Below are 18,876 nucleotides of genomic sequence, written 5' to 3'. Positions count from 1 at the left end.
GAAATGGGGGAAGATAGATGCCATGCCACATGAAAATCACGAAGGAATCGAAGAACAAAAGATGAAAAGAGACAAAGACCTTACCCCAGAGCCTCAGAGAGAGAGAGAGAGCCTTCCCTTAGAATCGGCACCTGAATTTGGACTTCTAGCCCCCTAAACAGTGAAAAAGTAAATTTCTGTTAAAGCCACCTATAGCAGCACAAGATAACTAAGTCGGTTACCTTTGACACCTTGGACGGTCAGCTTGGCTGTCTGATGCTCAGTTTCTTCATCTGCATGTTGACTAGAACTTCCTTGTGGGGTTGTTGTATAGATTAAATGGTATAATGTGTGTAAAGTGTCAAGATATAACAGGCCCAGCACAACTAGGCCGTGAGTGGGCTATACTATTATGGAAGACAAACTGCCCTCGCTCACCAACAGGAAAGCAGGGAGAACACTCAACAGGTTTGGTTCCCCAGGTCTTTTGTGTGGCAAGACCAAAAGATGGCCTTGGGTCCTTTCCCTGACAAATTTGGAAAAGGTTACTGTTAGCAAGGCAGCCTGCTACATGCTGCTTCTGACAGGCGCGCTGGAATCACCCAAGGCCACAGTTGACAGCCAATTCATTTTGCTGATTCATCCATTAGAGGGGTGGCTTTGAGCCAGAGTTTGGCTTTTAGATTAAAGGCCGAGAGCTGCAAAGCTGCCGGGACTTTAAGGAATGCTGGTAAATTATTGCCATGTGAAGGCCAGCAGTGAAAAAGTGGATTGTTATTTGTTTCCCTTTTTAAGTGATCCTAATTCCACATGCGCTGAGATAAATTCCCTCACACTGGTTAGGAGTCGTTTGTAACATTTGTCTATGAGGCTAAGAGCTAAATTATTGGGAACAATTGGATACCGTTAAATAGATTCTCTTGGCCCCTTTATTATCCTGTCATCATCTTTGCTTTCATGGTGAATATTGACCCACACCTGCCCTTTAGTTGGTAATCCAAATTAAACTGGAGAGAAGGATTGTTGGATGTCATCCCTTTTGGGCATTCTTAAAAAACTTAAAGAGAAAGATCCAGGAAGTGCTCATTCACCAACAATTTGTACAGAATAATGGTGGTAGAATCTGTTGGTTCTCAGTAGATATCACACTGATAGATTAACCTGGCTTAGCAGGTAGCCTCAAGTGTACAGGGAAGTAAACTCTACAGAAAACTTGTATGTGACAGGGTAAGCTTTAAGAGGGTGGAGAATGTGCCTTGTTTTACCAAATACCCAGCATAATCCCTGAGACAAAGACACCCAGTAAGGAATTGCTGGATGGAAGAATGAATGATCAGCAACTGTTTGCAAAGCCAAGGTCCAGATCAGGCATCACTCATCAAAGGACAGCTTCAGTGTGATGAAAGCCCATTTACAGTGATTGAAAGAGAAGGGCATGTCTCACCACTCTTTAACTTTCCATTCATTTCTACTGACCCCAAGTGTTTTTCTTCTAACCGAGCCCCATGGTTGGGTGAACACCCTCTGGCACAGCGTGGGGGTGAACAGCAATGCTGGGTGGGGTTGCTCCACGTGGCACAGGTTTTTGCTCTTTTTCTGTTCTCCTTTGATTGCGGAAGAGCTGCTTTCTTTTAACTTATTACAGTGATCTTGCAAGTAAGAAGACAGAAGGAAGCAAACATTAACCTCTTACTAGAATAATGTTTATGATTACAAGTGAAATATGGCACTTTTTAATCAATATAAAGGCAACCTTGACTTATGCAAACCTCTTCCGTATCACAAACACTGACATCTATACTTCACTCAATATCAATAATAAATATATTTTCTGACAGGAAAAAAAAAAAAAGATGATGTTAGTCGGATATATAAATTATTGGGTGGTTGGACAAATGAATGAAAAAAATCAGACATGTGGCACACTGAAAGCAGAAACATTGATTATGCTAAGAAATAGGATTTTCCAGAAAGGAACCCATTTCCGTGGTCCTCTGGTAGGAGTGACTTGGTCAATAACATATCTGCAGAACAGGCTGCTTTCAAGTTTTTCACGTTTGCCTCCTTGTGGATGATCAGAACGTGCTCCTGTGAGCTTGTACTGTGGGATCACCCTTTATTTACTTCTTTGGGAGACTTTGGATAATATGAAAGTTTTTTTTAATATTTTGAGGGTTTCTTCCTTTTTTTTTTTTTTTTTTACTTTAGCGTGAATATTTGAAAAGTGTAGTAAAAAGAAAATTAGTAAAATGTTGTGTTTTTTTAAAGAAGAGGAGACCTTTTCCTTATTTGTCTTGGTTTGGTTTTTTAGTGAGGCTAAATATTCAGGACAGGTCATTCTGTCCCGAAGAGTTTAAGCAAATCTGGCCCACTTGAAGATTTAAAAGCAACAGGTGTCGGATGTGTGGACCACCTGCCTCTTGCACAGTTGCCTCTTCCTCTGCCTTCGAGGTCCAGGATATCCTGAACCCACTTGTCCAGTCGTGGTGTGCCCAGCCTGCATGGTTATCTCCAGTTGTTGCATTTTGCTGTGCATTTATTTATATAATATTTATTGGGAACTTAAAAATTTTTTTTTTTTTATTGTGTACCAAGGAGCCGTGGTGGCGCAGTGATTGAGTGCACAGCTGCTAACCAAAAGGTCAACAATTCGAACCCACCAGTGGCTCTGCTGGAGAAAAGACCTGGCAATCTGCCCCAATAAAGATTACAACCTAGGAAACTTTGTGAGGCAGTTCTACTCTGTCCTTTAGGGTTGCTATGAGTCAGAATCGACTTGACGGCACACAGTAACAGCAACTCTGTACCAGAAACTCTGCTAGGTGCTGCTAATTCTGATCTGTTGTCATCATGGTGCTTTTGCAGCTACCCGGGTACCAAAACTGCCCCTAATGGCATGACCAGGCGCTTCCTGTCTTACTGCCAGTCTGGCTGAGTGAGACAGGAAGTGTTGACAGTGATAGTTGCTGGGAGAGGATTCTCCCATTAGTCTTCACTCCCACGCCACCAGTGTGTTCCATGCACCAGCTCCAGAAGAGGAGAAGGCACGGGATTAAACCAAAGCTGATCTAGACTTAGTCTGAAGTGTAAACACCAAGGGAATAGGCTCCAGCTTTCAAGGACTCTTGCCACATTACAGAGAATTAGCAGCTTGGAAGCAAAGCTGTCTTTAAACGCGGGAGGAGAAGAGGCATGTCTCAAGTACTGTGGCGATGTATTGAGTTAGCAGAGTCCAGAGTGTGGTGCAGAGCCATGAGGAAGGCCTGGCGTTCAAGCTGGAGCACCCTGACTTGCATCCCAGCACTGCCACTCATCAGCAGTGTGGCCTCTGTGATTCCACCTCTCAGGACATTCAGTTCCTCCCTTGCGAGTGTCTTGTGAAGATTAGACATAACGTGGGCACGGGGCCTGACCTTCAGTATTTGATGCAGTTATCACCACTGTCATTATTGCCGTTATCCTCATTTTTGTTTTTAACAGTAAGTGAAGGTTTACAGTTTTCCCTTCGTGGTTTTATTTTTATTTTCTTATTCTCAAAATGAACAATTTTCAAACAGTCATGTTGCAAATCATTTGGAAATTATTATTAATATTTTGCATACATCATTGCAGATCTTTACAAAGCGCATTCACGCGGTAAGGGAGCTTGCAAGCTATGACTTTCCCTCTCCTCCAGACGAGGAAACTCACACTTGGAGAGCTTACAGGACATGCCCAAGGTCACCTGGCTTCTAAGTGGCAGAGCCAGGCTGGAGCCTAGACCTGAGCCTGGGACTCCTTTGACTACCTCGGGCCATCTTCCAAAGAGTGACGCCTTTGGGGGCTAGGCCAGACTCTTTGATAAGGAATCTTTCTTTTCCTTGTAGCTGTCAATACCAGCAGATATGCAGAAAGTTATCGGATCCAGACCTATGCTGAATATGTGGGCAAAAAAAATGAGGAGAAGCAAATCAAGAGAAAGTGGACAGAAGATAGTTGGAAGGAGGTTGAGAGAAAGCGGTTAAACACTCAGTGTATACCCTATGCTCTGCAGAATCACTATTACAGCACCAATAGGTAAGAGTTCTTGGCTGTTGATTTAAGGGGGCAGAGTTGTTCTGGCTGCGGTTTTTCTCGATTCTTACAGGATTGTGATAATAAATCTGACTTTTGAGACTTTTTTCCTAACTTTTCACATAATTTCAGATAATACCAGAAATGATGAGTACCCTAATTCCTGTTGCTTTAGAGAATATAGACCACAGCTGTTCCAGTTAACCCTCATAAAACCCCCTTGAGGCAGACATCTTATTCCTGATTTAACCAGTTGCCATCAAATCATTTTCAACCCATGGCTACCCCGTGTGTGTCAGAGTAGAACTGTGCTCTGTAGCGTTTTCAATGGCCATGCTTTTGGAAGCAGATAGCCAGGCCTGTCTTCTGAGGCACCTCTGGGTGGGGTTGAACTGCCAGCCTTTCAGTTAGCAACCAAGCACATTAACCATTTGCGCCACTCAGGGACTGTATTCCATTTTTAGGGGTGAGGAAACAAGGAAACAGCTCAGCAACACTGCCCGCCGGTTCAGTGAGACAGCCAGTATTAGAGCTGAGCTCTTCTGTGTCTTATCCCTTCCTCTTCTCACTATACCAACTGGTCTCTGCCTGAGGGTCATGTTGTGTCTTCTTAATGAATTGTCCCTTCTCCATTGTGGAATAGTCTTCTATTTCTAGTAATAACCTTTCTTTTTGACACTTTTTTTGTCTGATATTAATATTAAAAAAAAAAACCAAACATGTTGCTGTCAAGTCAATTCTAACTCATAGCAACTCTATAGGGCAGAGTAGAACTGCCCCATAGGGTTTCCAAGGCTGTAATCTTTATGGAAGCAGACTGCCATATCTTTCTTCCATGGAACAGCTGAGGGATTCAAACTGCCAACCTTTCATTTAGCAGCTGAGTGCTTAACCACTGCACACCAGGGTTCCTGATATTAATATAAAACCCATTGTCATCAAGTTGATTCCAACTCATAGCAACCTTGTAGGACAGGGTAGAATTGCCCCGTAGGGTTTCCAAGGAGCGGCTGGTGGATTCCAACTGCCGACCTTTTGGTTAGCAGCCAGTTGTTTAACCATTGCGCCACCAAAACCAAACCCGTTGCTGTCGAGTCGATTCCAACTCATAGTGACCCTATAGGACAGAGCAGAACTGCCTCATAGAGTGCCTGGTGGATTTGAACTGCTGATTTTGGTTAGCAGCTGTAGCACTTAGCCACTATACCACCACTGCGCCACCAGGGCTCAGTTATTAATATAGCCACTCTTATTTTCTTATGCTTAGTGTTTGCATAGTACATTTTTGTTCACTGTTTTCTGGAATTTTGTCTGTGTCTATAGTTAAAGTGTGTTTCTTGTAAACAGCTTGGAGCTGGGTCTTACTTTTTTATCCATCTGACAGTTCCTACCTTTTATATTTAATGTAATAAAGGACACAGATGGATCTGTCTGTCAACCTGGAATTTGTTTTCTATTTATCTTGTTTGTTCTTTGTTCTTCTCTTCCTCTTTTTGTACCCTCTTTTGGGTGAATTCTTTTGAATGAATCCTGTATTATTTTGTATTTGCTGATTTTTTTTTTTTAAACCATTCCATTTTATCTCCTCTGTTGATTAGGCACTCTACTGCTAACCAAAAGTTTGGGGGTTTGAATCTGCCAGCCACTCCAGGGGAGAAAAGACCTGGCAGCCTGCTCCCTTAGTAAAGATTACAGGCTTGAAAACCCTATGAAGTAGTTCTACTCTGTCCTATAGGGTCGGTGTGACTCAAAAGCACACAATAACAACAACATTAACTTTTGCTGATACGTCTTTTTTTTTTTTTTTTTTAATCATTGCTCTAAAGCAAGGGTCGGTAAACTATGGCCCACAGGCCAAATCTGGCCCACTACATGTTTTTATAAAGGTTTATTAGAACACAGCCACGCTCATTCGTTTACATAGGGCTGTGGCGGCTTTTGGGTTACAACAGCAGATTTGAGTAGTTGAGACACAACTATATGGCCTGCAAGACTCTAAATGTTTACTGTCTGACGCTTTCCAGAAATAGTTTGCCAACTTCTGCTCTAGAGCTACACTGTTAATATGGTGGCCACTAGTCACGTGTGGCTATTGGACATGTGAAATGTGGTTAGGCTGAAGTGAGATGTGTTTTAAGTCTAAAATATACACCAAATTTTGAAGAATGTAAACTACCTCTTCAATGATTGTTTACATGTTGAAGTGGTAATATTTTGAATATATTGGGTTAAATAAAAATATAAAAATTAATTTCACCTGTTTCTTTTTCCTTTTTTTTTTAAATAGTATTTTATTGAGTTTTTGGGGAAAGTTTACACAGCAAGTTAGGTTTCCATACAAATTGTTGAGTAACATTAGTTGTATTTATCACAATCTGTCAACATTGCCTTTTTTTTTTTTAAACAGTTTCTGCATGTACAGTTGAGTGACATTGATCACATTCTTCAAGTTGTGCGGTCATCCTTACCCTCTTTTTCTGAATTGTTCACCATTGACATAAACTCACTGCCCCCTAAGGTTCCTATCTAATCTTTCCAGTTGCTGTTGTCAATTTGATCTCATAGATCTCAAAAGGGCATAATGCTCAAGGTAGATCTTCTTATACTGGTAACACTAAACTATTGTTTGCTTTTAAGACTTTAAGGGATATTTTTGGTTTAAGGTTTAAAGATTATGCAACACAATAGTTTCAGGGGTCATCTACCATGGCTTCAATTTTTTTTTTTTAAGTGATAGCTACCAGAAAATTTTAAATTATGCATCTCCTTCACATTATATTTCTATCAGCCAGGTACTGTTCAAGAGATTAAAATATGAATCTTAACATGTTTCACAATCTGTCTTCAGATAAAAATTATACTACCTTATGAGCAGCGTGAGATTCTTTTAAAACTTGATTTCCATTTACCATCCTCCTACCTTTTGCCTTATGTTTTACTTGTACTTATGTTGTATACCCCATAATATAATGTTGCTTTTTTCCATTTCTCCTTTTCTCCCTCCCTCTCTCTCCTCTTTTTTTTAAATAAACAGTTAATACTCTTTCAAAGAAAATAAGGGACTAAAATCAGAGGAGGATGCCATAGGTGTAAACATAAGGCTCAGGCATCCATAATTAGAAAAGTATGGTGAAGATTTTCGGCAGGCCTGGAGGTTGAGCAGGATCCCTGGTTAAGCGCTCGGCTGCTAACTGAAAGGTCAGCGGTTTGAACCAACCAAGTGCTCTACGGGAGAAAGATGTGGCAGTCTGCTTCTGTAAAGATTTACAGCCTTGGAAACCCCTGGAGGCAGTTCTCCTCTGTCCTATAAGGTCACTGTGAGTTGGAGTCAACTTGAGGGCAGTGGATTTGGTTGTTAAGCAGAGAGCAGCTGTAGCTCTGTGACTCACTTCTGTTGGCTTTAGAGAATTGACTCTGAGACCTCAGTGGACAATCAAGATCAACAGCCCAAGGCTGATTCCTGTGAGGCAGAGGTTGTTGCCTTCACCCTCCAACCTTTTTACCAATTCTGACACCAACTGTCCATCCCACATGGCACTCTCTACTTCTCTGATGGGTTCCATAATTCATCGCAATGGCCACACAGAACTCAGATACCATACTCACAGTTATGGGGTTTTTTAGGGAAGTAACAGATTACAATTCAGGTTCAAGAACACTCAGGATACGGTTCTTTGATCAGGACAGTCTCTTCTCAGCCGTGCCCACAGGCAGGTCTCTCTCTGGCCCTTGGCCCCTTAGCCTGGGCTCTGCCCTGCTTGAGCAAGTGTTCTTTCAGCTCTGCGGATAAGTGCCCAGAGGAACTCCACTCTGCCAGTAAGCCTTGGCTGAAGGCACTTAGCCCTAGCTCCATGGGCCAGCAAAGCTAGCTCCACTAAGTACCCAGAGGCATCTCACTCCGCCAGCAAGCCTTCTGCCCAAAGGTACTCAGCTTTCTTGCTCCATGGGCCAGTAGGCCCAATGCGCCGTCTCCTACCTCTGCTGCTGCTATTTCTCTGCTGCCGCTTCTCGCCTTCTCTCACTGTCGCCAGTGTTATAGCTCTCTCTCTTTCTCTCTCTCTGTCTCCTGGGTCAAGGAAGTTCTCAGTACAGTGATCCTGGGTCCAAAGGATGCACTCTGCTCCCATCTCTTCTTCTTGGTGGCTGTAAGGTCCCCTCTGTCCACCTCTGGGATGGCTCATTTTAAGCCTAGCAGGATGGCAAAACTGACCAAGCCCCTCGTTAAGGTTCCATATACCTTATTCCCATGGCCCCACCCCCACAAGGGTGCCATGCACCTTATTTAATTATTAGCAAGCTATCCAAGCTTGGTCCTACCCAGTCATTTGGTGGGAGTTACAAAGACTGTAGCTTAGAGGGCCAGTTTAAGTAATTCATTGCACCGCACCTTCTCAGCCTTCTTCTAGTAAACAACTGGAAGATACTATTGATCACCATAAAGAAGAAGCAACACTCTGTAGCTGGTGCATGTGTGCTGCAACATTGCGATACCACCAACAACAAAGATAAAAAATTCTGCTGGTACAGAAGCTGTAACAGGAGAGAACAGCCTGTTAGTCCACTTTTGTTTGTATCTAGTTGTGGAAGGTCAAGTGTAAAGGTGAAAAATGAGTGCTGTGGCCCCAAACCAAGTTTGTCATTGCACTGATAAGTGATTCCATGTTTAAGCGCTGTTTGAAGATTTGAGATGCTTCCTTTTCTTCGTTTCAGAATCTCTGAAGCAAAGATGTCATTTTCCTTCTGCTATATTGCTGGTCGTGTAGAAGCCAAACGCTTGCCAAATGGGAACGTTCTAGATCCTCCCTTTTGTGCCCCATTTTCCCAAATCAGCTGTGTGTTTTCAAACTTCCATTCCTCCATTCTGGGGTTCACAGCATATGCAGGAGTAAAATATAAGACAAAAGATAGGAGGATAAATGGAAATAGAGTGTTATAAGAATCTCATGCTGCTCATGAGGTAGTGTAATTTTTATTTGAAGATAGACTGTGATACATTTTTATATGTGGTACATTCCTCCAGAATTGTAAGTGCTGGGTGAATGGGTGTTTACTGTATAATCCTTTAAAATTTTCTGTATGTTTGAAGTTTTCATAATAAAATGTTAGGAAAATGAAATTGTATCTTCTGCAAACCTTTTTATCTTTCCAATAGTTAGGGCACTTTTGGTGGTTCTTGGTGATCTGCAGCCTCCAGACGTGCCTGAGTTAACAGATGGCTGCGTGGCTGGTGGCTTATCTTCCTACTGGTGAAGCTTCTGGAATGCCTCCCTCCTTACCATCCCAACCATCAGTACCATCCCGTAAATCTGTTCTTGCTGCTTGTGCCTGCCATCTACTCTTCTCTCTTTCCCGCCACCTTTCCTGATGCTTTTCAAAGATTTGGACCCCTGCCACCGAAGACCCAGCTTAATACAGTCTTTAAAAACATGGCCCTTCCACCTTCACCCACCATAAGACAGGAAGGGAACAGAGAATGTGCCAGGCAGTATAACATGTCCTTTGTGGGTTTTTGTTTCCCTATTTAATTCTCACAATAACCTCTGAAATTTTTAAGAATGTTCCCCCACGCCCCCCCCCACCCCCGCCGCTGCGCCCCTACCGCCCCCCAACACCGCCCTCTAGGAATTCTGAAATTTCACAGTAATGTGCTTGGTGATGTTTTCTGGGTGTTCCCTGTGGGCCCTTTCAGGCTGGAAATTTATGTCCTTTATTTTGAGGAAAGTGTTGCATATTTTCTTAACAATTTTTTTTCTTCCATTTCCCTGTTCTTTCTGGAACTCCAGTAGTCAGATATCACATTCCTCGATTTATCCTCTGATGTTTTCGTCTGTGTCTGTTCAATTCTGTTGTCTTTCTCTGTCCATTTCTTAGACAATTCCCTGACTTCACCCTTCCAGCGCTTTCATTGATTTTTTTCTTTTATCATTTTAATTTCTAAGAATCTTTTTTTGTCCTCATAATATTCCTGTTTAAAAACTACATACAGCTTTTCTTTACTGAGTGCAGACTCCTCTCCTTTCTCTATAACCATTGCCGTCAACTGACTCATAGTGACCCTATAGGACACAGTAGAACTGCTCCATAGGGTTTCCAAGGAGTGGCTGGTGGATTCGAATTGCTGACTTTTTGGTTAGCAGCTGACCTCTTAACCACTATGCCACCAGGGCTGCCCTGGTGAATATTAATTTTACAGTCAGTCCTCTTTGTATACAGTTCTGGTATGCATAGATTTCAGTTGCCAAGTTAGTTAAGTAACACCAGTCCCCTAATAATACAGTTTAAATTTCAGTTACCATAGTATCTTAACTGTGAGTAGTTGCATAAAGTACGAACTTCGCTGAAACTGCACACACACATCGCTAAGTTAAGAACAGCTACGCCTCGTGGTCAGTGACCAATCACATCACTTCTTTCAAAGTCTGTGACTGGTCACTGCGCCTCTGCTGTTCAGTTCATGCACAGACAACAGGTGTGTAGTTGTGTTACCATCTTGTCTCCCAGTGATAAGCCCACATGACATTTTGCAAAAATGGACAATCAAAAGAGGGAATTGGCTATCAAAGACGAAAGTGCAAGAAAGAAAAAGGTGAGAATGCTAGAAATTAAATTCAAATCACACATAAATGGAGTTGCAGAAGAAGTAGCTGACCGTGGGAATATTGACATTGCTGTCACTTGAGAAACTGTAGATGGGTAGCCAGAGGAACTCAGTTAAGGCAGACTCATCAACATAAATGAGAAAAATGTTGTGACAAAAGGAAGGTGGTGTCCCAGAAGAAGTGACACCAGCCGAACACTTCACATTAAAGGAACTTGTGGAGATACTTCATGATGTTGAAAGCAAAAGGATAAGATATTGGAAGCTGATCCATACTTAGAAAGCAGTATGCCAATTAACCAAGGCACAGAAAAGGTCTTGGTGTGTATCGTAAATTATATGACAAGCAGAAGGTAAGCACTGTTCAAACCACTCTAGACAAGAGTAGGTTGGTTGATAGTCTTAAACAAAAGTCCCTACTTTTTCAGACTTCCTTGGTTTTTTACCTAATGTCTTTTTCTGTCCCAGGTGTTCATTCCTAGTTCATTGAAACCTGTGACAGCCAGAACTCAATGGGACTGCCTTGTTTTTCCAGGTCTCACAAGTTTTCTGCCTTTGACAGGGTGCAGTCTTACCACTTTTCTGTCACTCTCTATTCGTGGGAAATATTTGAGTTTTCCTCCTCTGATAAGTTTCCACCTTACACAGGTTCCATCCAGCTTTCACAAGTTTTACTAGATAAAGAAATACAATTGATATTTGTATTTTGATCTTGTATCCTTGGACTTGGCTAAGTTCACTTATTCTAGTAGCATTTTGTAAATTCTTTGGAATTTTCTGTTTAGATGATCATCTGCAAATACAGGCAGTTTTATTTCTCTCCTTCCAATCTGTACGGATTTTCTTTCTTTCTCTTGCCGCCTTGCACTGGCTGAGGCCTCTAGCACAGTGTTGAATAGAGGTGGTGAGAGCCAACGTCTTTGCTGTGTTCCCTATCTTAGGGGTAAGTATTCAGTCTTTTACCATAAAGTGTGATGTTACCTATGAGGGTTCAGCTTTATTAAAGATTGATCTAATCTCCAACTTGGGGGATTTAAGCCTGACTGCTGGTGCTCTGGGTACTGATGGGTGAAAGGAAGCTGGAGGCTTGACTTCTCGGTATGGCAGGGACTGCTACATGTACTACGTTTGTTGTTGCTATTAGTTGCCACTCAGTAAGATTCCAGCCCATGTGGCCCCATGTGTACAGAGCGGAGCTGCTCCAAAGGGTTTTCAAGGCTGTGACCTTTCTGAAGCAGATTGCCAGGCCCATCTTCAGAGGCGCCTCTGGGTGGGTTTGAACAGCCAACCTTTTGGGCAGTAGTCAATTGCTTAACAGTTGATCACCCAGAGACTCAGAACCCAAAACCAAACCCATTGCCATCAAGTCATTTCTGGCTCATAGTGACCCCATAGGACCAGAGTAGAATTGCACCATAGGGTTTCCAAGGCTGTAATCTTTATAGAAGCAGACTGCCACATTTTTCTCCCACTGAGTGGCTGGTGGGTTTGAACCGTCAGCCTTTTGGTTAGCAGCCAAGCACTTAACTACTGCACCACCAGGGCTCCTTCCAGGGACTCTGCACCCACTTTGATCAGTCCATATTGTCCCACTCCCACTCTCCTCGGTATCTCAGAGTTCACGGACACCGTGGCAGGACCATTTTGTCAAGACAAACAACCTCTTGCCCTGCTCCTGCTGGCGTGGGGGAATGCTGGTCAGCTGGCTTCCCAGGTATAGGACTAGGGGTCATTGTATAGCCTGGCCCTCTGTTGATAAAAGCCCAGTCCTTGTCATCTGCTTGTTTCAGGTATCTGATACCTGTTGTTTGCTGGGACCTTGCAGAATTCTTCTGGGTGAATCAGCTTTTTGTAGAACACAGGTTTCCATTTCTCCTCTCCACTCAGTTCTTGGCACTCCTCCCTACTTTGTGTCTCCAGGGGGATGTCTCCAAAGAGAGCTGATACCTCTTACCCTCTGATGCTGCCTCTCTTCTCCTTGCCTTTGTAGGTGTCCTCTCTCTTCCTTTTCTGTTATTTTACTGAGTGTTTGGGAGAGAGCAGAGATAAATGTGTGTTCAATCAGTCCTGTTTAATTAACTTCTTGGGAAATTTTTAAAAATAGTTGAGCTTTTAGGAAGGAGGGAATTCAACAGGACTACCTTGTTTTCCCGGGTCTGATTGTTACTTGGTTGTTTTGGTTTTTTCCCCCATAGCCCCTATTACACTAATAATTTGATTAACAAATCCTTTCATCAGAGTCAGAGGTAAATTTTAGTGCAAAAGTCGATTTCATCCCCGTTGAGCCTCTGAAAATTTCTGAATTCAGCTCCAATAATAGTATGTCAAGTGTGGGTTCTTAATTTAGGAATTGGCTTTAGAGTAGCATCCATTCACGTTTGCCATTAATTAACTCTTCTATGTTGAATTAAAGTGAGTCAGCAATAGGAGATTGTTTAAAGTATTCAAATCAGATTCTTTGCGAAGTATTTCTAATTGATTCCCACTAATTTTTTGTAATCCTGAATCAAATTCTCACAGCAAATAATCTACCAATAAGCTTTTGTCCTAGCGCGCGCACACACACACACACTCCTATTCTGTGGGAGATGCCCTTTGTTACTGGTTAGCTATCATACTGACATAAAACCTCTAGTGGTGCAGTGATTAAGTGCTTGGCAGCTAACTGAAAGGTCAGCGGTTCGAATCCACCAGCCACTCTGCAGGAGATAAATGTGGCAGTCTGCTTCTGTAAAGATAACAGCCTTGGAAACTCCTTAGGGCAGTTCTGCTCTGTCCTATAGGGTCACTATGAGTCGGAATCGACGGTAACGGGTTTGGTTTGGGGTATCACACAGACATACTTTATCGAATGTTAATATTGCTTTTCACGCTCAGATTCTTTATTAGACGTAGGAATCAGTTTATCAGCAATCACCAAGGGATTTGACTTCTGAATTGAGCGTAGGCTGACCAACATCCTCTCCTTATTCACCCAGATTATGCCCCAAAACACAGAAACAGTCATGCTGGTGGAATTTGAATTGGGCAAGAGAGTTTATGAATACAATAAAATGCATTTTTCTAGCTCCCACTTCCCCAGATTTTTCCAGTTTTGCTGTGTGAGGTAGTTTGCAGTGTGGCACTCCTTCTTTCCCTTGGCTACATCTAGTAGGAAATGTGTTGTTATGAAGACAGACTGGATGTAAACCATATTAATATCATATATAACTCAGGATGAAATAAGCTATTTGGCCTTTGTCACTTGCCTTATTGCCTTTTGGGGGAAATGGTCATTTATTTCCTCTATTCCACAAACTTTGACAGAAAACTGTCTGCCAGACCCTGTGCCAAGTGCTGAGAACACCGTGGCCAACAAGGAGTTTAAGGTCCTGCTCTCACAGAACTCACATTCCAGGGGGAGAGAGAGATTGTAAGCAAGTAAGGAAATGTCTAAAAGGCACAGGCAGAGAAGACTCGTAGGAGGGATACAAATAAGGCAGAGGGATGAATGCTACACGGTAAGGGGCTGGAGGGCAGGGAAATCCTCTCCAAGGGGCTCCCTTTTCAGTTGAGACCTGAGCAATGAGGAGAATTAGATCTGGAAAGATGACGGGGGCGGGGGTGGGGGGCGGTCGGTGGCGCCTAGGAAGCAGTTCAGAGAACACTAAACCTGGAGTACAGTCTCTGGACCACCTAACCAGCTACATGTCCTGGAGGAAGTCACTTTATTCTTAGGATGACATTTTCTGACCTGTAAAATGGGAACGAAAACACTTGTTCTGCTTCCAGTGGTCATATGCAACTACCAAATGAGAACATCATAAACTGGCAGCCCTTTACAATGAAAGATGGCTATTATTTTATCCAGCGATATTAACTCCCAGGCCAATGAAAGAACTTACTCTGCCTGTCTTTACTCTAAAGCTGCAGGAGTAAAGGCAGTGTCATGCTGGCGTAAGTTAAGACAAATAGATCAATGAATAAAAAAAAAAAAATAGAGTCCAGAAATACAACCACACGTATACAGACAGTTGATTCCCAGTGGTGTTTCTACGCAGGAATTCCTTCCTTGGGTTTCTAGCAAAATTTGCATGTTTTCCCAAATCCTAAGAAGAAGCAGTCGAGAAATCAGGAAAAGGGAGAGTATTGTCATTCTCCTGCAGGCCTTAAAGCTTAACAATCAACATAAGCATTCCTAGTTAAAAAGAATCTACTGACAAAAAATCAAAAAGCAGGAGCAGAGTCAGTGACATGTGTAGTCACAGATTAAGGCCAACATTTCCAGAAGTGCCACAGGAGCACTTTGGAGAGAAGGAGTGTCAGTCTGGGTTCTCTAGAGGAACAAAACCAGTAAAGCGTATATAGATACATGCAGAGAGAAATTTACTCCATGGAAATGGCTCACGCAGTTGTGGAGGCTGACAAGTCCCAAATCTGTGGGTCAGGCGGCAGGTTGAAGGCTTGTGCTGGCTCTGTGGTTGTAGGGGCTGGCAAATCTAAAATCTGCAGGTCAGGCGGCAGGCTTGAAGGCTTCTTGTGTCCCAAGAACTAGACGTCAAGCAACAAGAAGAGTGCAGGATCAAGACAGCGAGCTTTGCCAGAATACCTATTTATATACTGGAAGCAGGCCCCACCCTCAAGGAAACTCGCCTTTCAACTGATTGACTGCTCACATCAGATCACAAAATGGAAGACGATTACATAGTACTTGCCAAACCACTGAGAACCATAGCCTAGCCAAGTTGGCACATAGCCTTAACCATCACAGGGGTCACGATCAAATCAGTTAGCGCTGCTTGTCGCTGTCGCTGTGTTATAAGTGTATGTTTGTGGCCCCATCTGCTGCTAACAGTGAGCCATTCTTATAAATAAAATATATATTAATAAGTTTACTCACATTAGTACACTTTATACACATCCTGTGAGTCTTGTTCCAGAAAGTTTTAGAAGCAAAATAAGTCCTTAAATTGACGGTTTTGAAACATGATTTTTGTGTAGTGCCATTAACCTTGCCGGTGTATCTGACTGTTAAATGTTATTTAAATAGAACCAATAACGTTCACTGGCATTTTCCAGTGTTTGAATATTTGCTATAGGCTACAGTTCTTTGTAAATTCTTTTACAGAAGAAATGCAAAAAGAAGATGTGATTATCGCTATGGAATACTCCAACGTGAAATCACCTGATCTGAAATCTGAGTTAGGAAAAGCAGTGTCAATTTCAACGGCAAAACCAAAACCAGGGCAAGCAGACAAAATATTTTCATCACTGAAAATGGCAATTAACTTATATGAAGCAATATATAGGCTTAACACCCAACTTGAATTTGCTTCGGACACACTCTGGACAATTTGACCAGTGTCAAAAAACAACATAAAAGAAGTTCTACTATCTCTGGAATATTTGTCACAGAATAAAGATTAGAACTCTAGAATGGGCAATACGTGCTTGTGTGTTTTAAAATTTTATTTAAAAATAACTTTAAAACATTAAAAATTTGATACCTTTCAATTTTTAAATGATATTTATTTGGCATCCATTCAGTGCTAATATTTTCTGTTACCAAATGTTTATATCAGGTATGGATTACCTTTATCTTATTTAAATATATAATCTTGTCACAACATATTGGTTCATAATAATAATAACCTATGCATTTATTATTTTATCTTACTTTATAGAACTAAATCCTGAAACTTTTAATACAGACCTATCACAGAAAAGTGATTCACTTTATGATTATGATAGCTCATTATTATTTAAAAGCATAATAAAATGCTATGAAAAATACAGAACAATTTATGATTCAGGAAATTTGATTGCTTATTCTCAAATCCCAAAGATGAGTAACTAGAAAAACTAAAATTTTCTGACAAAAGTGGTTTTAATCCAATAGACAAAGGATGATTTTGTCAACAAGTAGTGCTGAATAACCTTATACCAAAAGACAAACTTCCACTCTTACATCATACCAATTACAAAATGAATTTGAAATGAGTCATAGACCTAAATTTAAGAACTAAAACTACAGCAGTTTTAGAAGAAAAGATGGAAGAAAAATCTTAGTGACCTTAGGTTATGCAAAGATTTCTTAGATCTGACACCAAAAGCATGAACCATAGGGAAAAAATTTTTGATAAATTGGACTTACTCAAAATTAAATACTTTGTTCTTTGAAAGGTACTGTTAAGAAACTTTACAGAGAAACCACAGATTAGAAAAAAAAAAACATGTATCTAATAAAGTACTTGTATCAAGAATATATAAAGACCTTTTAAAAAACCAAAAACCAAACCCGTTGCCATCAAGTAGATTCCAGCTCATAGCGACTGACCCTATAGGACAGAGTAGAACTGTCCTATAGGGTTTCCAAGGAGCAGCTGGTGGATTTGAACTGTCAGCCTTTTGGTTAGCAGCCAAACTCTTAACCACTGCGCCACCAGCGTTTCCAGAATATTTAAAGACCTCTTAAAAAACCAAACTTGTTGCTGTCAAGTAGATTCCAGCTCATAGCGACCGACCCTATAGGACAGAGTAGAACTGTCCTGTAGGTTCTCCACGGCGCATCTGGTGGATTTGAACTGTCATCCTTTTGGTTAGCAGCCAAACTCTTAACCACTGTGCCACCAGGGCTCCAAAGACCTCTTAGGACTTGCTGATAAGAATTAAAATTTAATTCTTAATGTAACCCAGTTCGAAAATATATAGGCAAAAGATTTCAACAGACATTTCCCCAAAGAAGATATGTAAATGGTCAATAAGTAATTTGGTAGTTTCCTGTAAAGTTAAACATACGTTGCAAATGGGTGTTTACGTATGACCCAGAAATCCCACTTCCAGGCATTTATCCTAGAGAAATGAAAACTTACATTCATATATAAGTTTTTACACCAATATTCATAGCAACATTATTTATAATAGCAAAAAATTAGAAGTAGCGAACGTCTATCAACTGGTAAATGAATAAATCAGTTGTGGTGTAGCTATACTATGAAACACTGCTCAGCAATAAAAGTTATCAAATAATACTTTCAGTAACGTGGATGGATCTCAAAGTATTATGCAAAGGGAAAGGAGTAAGATACAAAAGACTAACTACTGTATGATTCCATTCATACGAAATTCTAGAAAAGGCAAAACTAGGGACTATAAGCAGATCAATGGTTGACAGAAAGGGGATTGAGTGCAAAGTGTATCATAAGAGTCTTTCTAGGGAGAGGGGGCAGTTCTATATCTTGATTGTGGTAGGTGTGATAGAGTCGGCTCCCACTCACAGCAACCCTGTGTACAGCATCATGAAACACTGCTTGATCCTGCGCCATCCTCACCATCGTTGTTACGCTTGAGCCCATTGCTGAAGTCACTGTGTCAGTCCATCTTGTTGAGGGTCTTCCTTTTTTTCACTGACCTACTCTACCAGGTATGATGTCCTTCTCCAGGGCGTGGTCCCTCCTGATAACATGTCCAAAGTACATGAGACAAAATCTCACTATCCTTGCTTCTGAGGAGCACTCTGGCTATACTTCTTCCAAGACAGACCTGTTTGTTCTTCTGGCAGTCCACGGTATATTCACTATTCTTCGCCGACACCATAATTCAATTGCATGAATTTTTCTTTGGTCTTCCTTATTCATTGTCCAGCTTTTGCATGCATGTGAAGTGATTGAAAATACCATGGCTTGGGTCAGGCTCACCTTAGTCCTCAAAGTGATATCTTTGGTTTTCACCACTTTAAAGAGATCTTTTGCAGCAGATTTGCCCAATGCAACAATTCTCAAAATTAACAAAACTGTACGCTTAAAATGAGTGAGTTTTATTGTAAGTAAATAATGCCATAATTAAAAATAAAGAGGGAAAATAATTTCATGTGGCAGCCAGATTTTCGTTACTGTTTTAACTGAAAAAGGTGTTTGTTGGAATTTTAAGTGTAGCCTTTCTGTTACCGAACATTTTTTCTACCAAAAAGAAGTTGTTAATGAAGAATCTGCACTGGTAGTTGTGTGGTTAACAGTAACTTAGAGCAAAATTCTAAATTTGACCAAACAGCCCAAGTGGCTTGTCATTTGCATCCCCCATATAAGTGCTAATCAAGGTTTAATGTTCAATGTTGATGTAACATTTTATTTCAATGGATTTAAATATGCTCTTCATAAAAAAAACAAAACCCAAACCCACTGCCCTCAAGTCGATTCTGACTCATAACGACCCTATAGGACAGAGTAGAACTGCCCCATAGAGTTTCCAGGGAGCACCTGGTAGATTCA

General features: G+C 41.3%; 1 protein-coding gene across 3 annotated transcripts in view; it reads left to right on the top strand.

The window, feature by feature from the left end:
* Nucleotides 1-18,876, top strand: part of PARN (poly(A)-specific ribonuclease) — a 175,387-nt gene that overhangs the window by 140,418 nt on the left and 16,093 nt on the right. For 2 of the 3 annotated variants that reach the window (XM_049903178.1, XM_049903174.1), the window contains exon 22: nucleotides 3,846-4,035. In XM_049903178.1, the coding sequence (XP_049759135.1) occupies nucleotides 3,846-4,035 (190 nt within the window). Of the gene's footprint in view, nucleotides 1-3,845; nucleotides 4,036-15,737; nucleotides 16,031-18,876 lie in introns of those variants that run through there. The other variant, XM_049903177.1, reaches the window with a different exon arrangement.

This window comes from Elephas maximus, chromosome 12 (genome assembly GCF_024166365.1).
Source record: "Elephas maximus indicus isolate mEleMax1 chromosome 12, mEleMax1 primary haplotype, whole genome shotgun sequence".
Lineage (NCBI taxonomy): Eukaryota > Metazoa > Chordata > Mammalia > Proboscidea > Elephantidae > Elephas > Elephas maximus.
This window is presented reverse-complemented; position numbering and strand designations above follow the sequence as displayed.